We start from the raw sequence: 4976 nt of genomic DNA on the forward strand, positions 1-4976 counted from the left end.
CAGTGACAGTTCGATGTCAAGTGAAAAGGTGCGTTCACAAACTAAATTCAAAATTTTTTCCAAAGTGGTACTTGAAGATGTTCGCGACTGTTGAATCGTTGTACATTTGCCTACGTAAATCTTCGAGCATTTCCAAATATTTTTGGCCCGTTACGTAATCCTCAAAAAATTACGAGGACTATAGAAATGAAAATTCTCAGGAGAATCTCGAGGAAAGCCTAACCATAGCGTAACTGGTAAAAAAATCAAAAGATAAATCTCCAATTGGAACAAGAAGTAAAAATCGACCAAGAAAGAGGCGGAGAAGATGCTAATTTTCAAAAGAAAGGGATAGGCCCCTATTAAAACAACTTCCTTATTATATACTTGAGATATCAGATAAGTGCTGACAACATAAACGCTTATTTATTTATAACTTGTTTGAAACACTTAATCGCTGCAGTAAAATAAATAAAGTGCTTTCTAGAGGACACAACTCACTCGAGAAATGATTTTACAGTTGTTAGGTCATACGACGCATCGTTTGTAGCCCCTAGAAGAGTGATTACGTGGTTTCAGGTAGCACACTTCATTGAGGAAGCTCCAAGTATTTAGGAAATGTCCGTGGACAGATTTTTTGGAATGTCATCTTCAAATCCACGTCTTTTGGGCAGAATTGGGACAATCTTATTCTAAAAAAACTACTAGAAATTATAGAATACTTATTTAAATTCAAGAATATCAGTTTGCAATGTTGTAACATTAACTTTACTCCAATTCTAGAAGATTTAATCAACTAAGATTTCTATCCAACTCCCCCAAAGTGTCTAAATAATAATCCGGAACGAAATCTCTCAAGTTCCTCCTACAACTTCTCTTTTTTTCGAAAATACTTTCTTCAGTTGCCCCCGATAAAACTAAGACAGTTATAAAACCGGATCGGTTTCCGAAAAATATATCAGTAGTAGTTCTATCACCGATAATCATGGTCTTCTTAGGATCGATCGATTTGGCAATCTTCAAGGCTTCCAGTGCATGTGAGTAAGGCTTTCCTAAGACAATAGCTTCACGTTGAGACGCTGCTTCAATTGCTTTGAGAATTGGACCCGTTCCGGGAAAAACAATATCTAAAAATTAGATAATTTGAATTGTTTTTTCACAGTAGTTTTATTAGTATCTATAGTAGTCCAGGACATAAAGCCGAAAAAAGACAAAACCCAGCAATTGCTTCGTCCTGCATCGATTTGTACAAAAATTTGGTTAAGATTCCTGTAGTTAGGAGTTGTAAAATTCCGTCTCCAAGGTTTTAGCGTACGGTGGCATGATATAGAAAATGATCGGGGACGAAAAAATTGCGAGATAAAATGCTTCGTTTCCTGGACTATTTACCTGGATTCACTAAACAACATTCATCTGCGGTGGTGGCTAAAAAATGACATTCCGGTTTATTTAAATAAGAAGCGGCTTTCAAAAGTTTGGTGTAGCAAAAATGGGCATCATAACCAACTACAACAGCGCCAACATTGGGATCCGGTTGAAAATTTTCCACTGTTTGAACAAGGCTGTGTTCGAGAACATCCGGACCTATTCCCAGATGTCTATATCCCGCTAGTTCCAGCTCTTCCGCTAGTCCTTAAAATTATAGAAATGTTCCATTAAAGCTAGTAAAATATTTGCTCCTCTGATCTTAGAGCAGCTCACTGTTGATCTTCTGGACAATTCTATTCGAAAGTTCCGTTCGAATATTTTAAAAAAAGCCCTGCACCGTATGGGAACGTGCTAAACGGACATGCACTTTTCACTATAAACCTCCGTCACTCACCAATGAATTTCCTTGCTTGAGAAACTTCTTTCTGCTCAAACCTCGTACTTGGCAGGAGTGCAAAATTTGATGTTGATCAAACGAATACTAAGCGACGCAGTGAATGGCAGTTTGAGAGTGGGGGAACCGCTTCGCACGGCAATGTTGTCAGATTTAGTCCAGTACTTTTCCTCGAGGCTTTAGCTGATTGGAAACTTGACATAACTACTTTTGGTACAATCCTCGTATCATTAGTTCTTTTATTAAATGATAAATACAACAAGACCGCATCATTTAATTATTCAAAAAGATATTTTAGGAGAATGGAGAGCAATATCGCTCGGTTTTTGTAGAAATCGTGTATGAAATTAAAAAGCTTGTGGAGGCACTATTCTCATTCAGAGGAGTCACCTTCGAGAAAAGATCCAGTAGTACAATTGTTGAGATAGTAGGCCCTTTAAAAGATCACGTGGGATTCATCCCGTATGAACTTTTGGACATTAAAAAGCTTTTGGTGAAATCTATCGCGCGTTTTCTCATTTCGGACAACGACCGCAGTCCTCGAGGCAATTTCAAACAGTGTTTATCCGCAATCCGGAAAGAAGTTTCAGCATCATTGTGTGATTGACGAAGAAAAACAACAGACACCAAGAAACAAGGACAAGACCAGAAAAATGTATTCTTCAGATTTTGCCGTGTAATTTCTATCCGGACATAAATGAGAAACTCATCGCTGCCATGGAGGACTATTCTGCAGGTCTAACAACTACTTGTATTTACAATTTTAAAATTGAAAAGATTAACTTTGAAATAGAGTGAAAATGGAAGTATTAGAACATAAAGTGCCTACTTACCTCTCGAGCCAACGAGATAGATTTTCTTATCAAATTTATACTGTTTCAAATATGATACAACTAAAGTAGCTGTAGTAATTATATCATTTCTGTCGACAAGGAATCCCATATTTGTAGCTTTATTTAAAAATTCTTCACTATTCCTGGTTGAATTATTAGTATATAATATGATTTGTATTCCTTTTTCTTTTAGTTTGTTAACAACATCGACTGAATGTGGTATTGGTTTATCGTCGATCCACAAAACACCGTCTATATCCATTATTATCGTTTCGATATTGCTCATTAGTTTGCAGAAATCTGGTTTCTGCAATTGGGCCAAATTCGGAGTAATTGGTAAACTTATGACGCTGGGAGACATTCTATGCAAAGACATTTCCGCGAACACTCTTAAAAGCGAGTTAAATTCAAAAATTATTCACTTACAAGTGACAGAACTGTCAATGTCATAGATTGTCATTGAAAATTTCCACTATTTTTATATATCAAACCTCGTACAATAAATGATTTATTCATACGATGTTGTGTCTTTCAAATAAAAGTTTTAATCCGGTTCTGTAAAGTGCTGTAGTTCGGTAGGTGTTCTCTCCTCGGCCTTCTCCGGTTCCCTATTCACGCTCTTCCGTCCTCTGTTCGTTTTATGAATCAAACGTCTATTTATATCTCAATTTAGGCATGCAGAAAATTATTTTTAGTTAATTTTTTCGGATAATTTTGAAAAGTATGATCATAACTTTTGCTGCAGTCTATCTAACTAAACGATCTTTATATAGGGGATGTATCATAAATAATATCCATTTCCATTGTTTTTAATTAATTGTTCTCCTTGTAGAACATGCAGAGTCGTTCAAAACAAAAGCTGACTTCTGAAATTGTTCACATCCACGACAATACCCGTCCCTTCAGCATTTGTGCAACTCAGCGATTTCAATGGGACATTTTTCAACACCCACTATATAATTCCGACCTAGCACCGAGTGATTTTCATCTTTTCTCTGAACTAAAGCGTTAGCTTGACTTTATAACTGACGTGGAGCTCAAAGAAATCGTCACAACTCACTTCCAATCGTTTGCGGTTTGTCCACAGATATGCCTTAATCGTTGAGGTGATTAATTAGAGAAATAAGTTGTATGATCTTATTTGTATATTTACTACTGAACAGTCTAAGGTTTAATCTGATTTAATTGTATATAAATGAAAATTGTAGCGTACAACTGATTCCGAAATTTGGTTGAATCGAAACATCTTTAAAATGTAATTGTCAAGCAAAACTTGAAAAAATCTCTTACGAGAGTCGTTTCACATTTTTATATCAGAAGTAACTTCCTTATATCATCCCTGCAGCCCTTTTAGTGTTAAGCGATTTTAAATTGAATCCAATTATTATCTCGATTGCCTCTGTGACTCTTTAACCGATTGAAATATATCTTTTTATCTCAATTTTGTATATTTTTTTATATGTATACATGTAAACTGAATGAAATATTCGAAATCAGTTCAATTTTAAGCTCTCATTGTGGCGAGATTATGCAGAATTTTCCATTCTATAGGTATTGGGCTCCTCCATGATATGGAACTGTTTCGAGATACTTTAGCTGGGAGTTACTTAATCATCCACCCTACAATCCTAATCTTGCACCCAACGATTTTCAAGTTTTTCGCATCGTGAAAGTGAAAGTATTGAGCAAAGAGTTTGAGATAAAGTCGACATGCTGGTTTTTTTCAAACGCAACAAATTCTCTCGATTCTGTTGACGGTTTTATTGAAAAATAGTTGGTACTTTTTGACAGAAAGTTAATTCTTAATGTACCTCGTATATATGGTGTTGTTAAGCATCCATGTACGATTTCAACGCTGAAAAGCATATAGCTTTTCATCATTTCCATATTCCTCCGTTTATTTTTCTTTTTACAGTCCTGTTTTTATTTTCATTTGATGATTCCTATCGTCGTCAAATCCTTCTCTATATATTTTAACCATTTAACATTCTTCTGGTTACCAGTTGTCACTGCAGAAATGGATGAACGATTTTAAACTTTCCTTTCCTGCAAACATGTCCGAGATATTTGATTTTCCGCAATTTTATTCACTCCAAAATTTTTATTATTACTTTTTAGTTCTTTTTTAGTTTCTTTTTGCTTTATTTTTGTATTGTCTATACCACATGCGTCATCGTTATGCTTTTATCTTGTATTATCATAATTTTAGTAGCGTTAAATTATCAAATTTCTTATTGTCATTCAGATATTTATTTATATATATTTAGAAATCCGTAAATTGATAAAATTCTGGTGCAGAAATAACTACCTATTGAACCTACAGGTCGTAGACCTATAGCATC

General features: G+C 35.1%; 1 protein-coding gene across 1 annotated transcript; it reads right to left on the bottom strand.

Annotated features, from left to right (window-relative positions):
* Window positions 1-771: 771 nt before the first annotated feature.
* On the bottom strand, window positions 772-3010 carry LOC130442946 (uncharacterized). The gene is made up of 3 exons (XM_056777355.1): window positions 2635-3010; window positions 1369-1611; window positions 772-1106 (listed from the first exon to the last, which is right to left on the bottom strand). Exons 1-3 carry the CDS (start codon window positions 3008-3010, stop codon window positions 772-774), a joined length of 954 nt encoding a protein of 317 aa, XP_056633333.1.
* Between the last annotated feature and the right edge of the window lie 1966 nt (window positions 3011-4976).

This window comes from Diorhabda sublineata, chromosome 4 (assembly GCF_026230105.1).
Source record: "Diorhabda sublineata isolate icDioSubl1.1 chromosome 4, icDioSubl1.1, whole genome shotgun sequence".
Classification (NCBI taxonomy): domain Eukaryota; kingdom Metazoa; phylum Arthropoda; class Insecta; order Coleoptera; family Chrysomelidae; genus Diorhabda; species Diorhabda sublineata.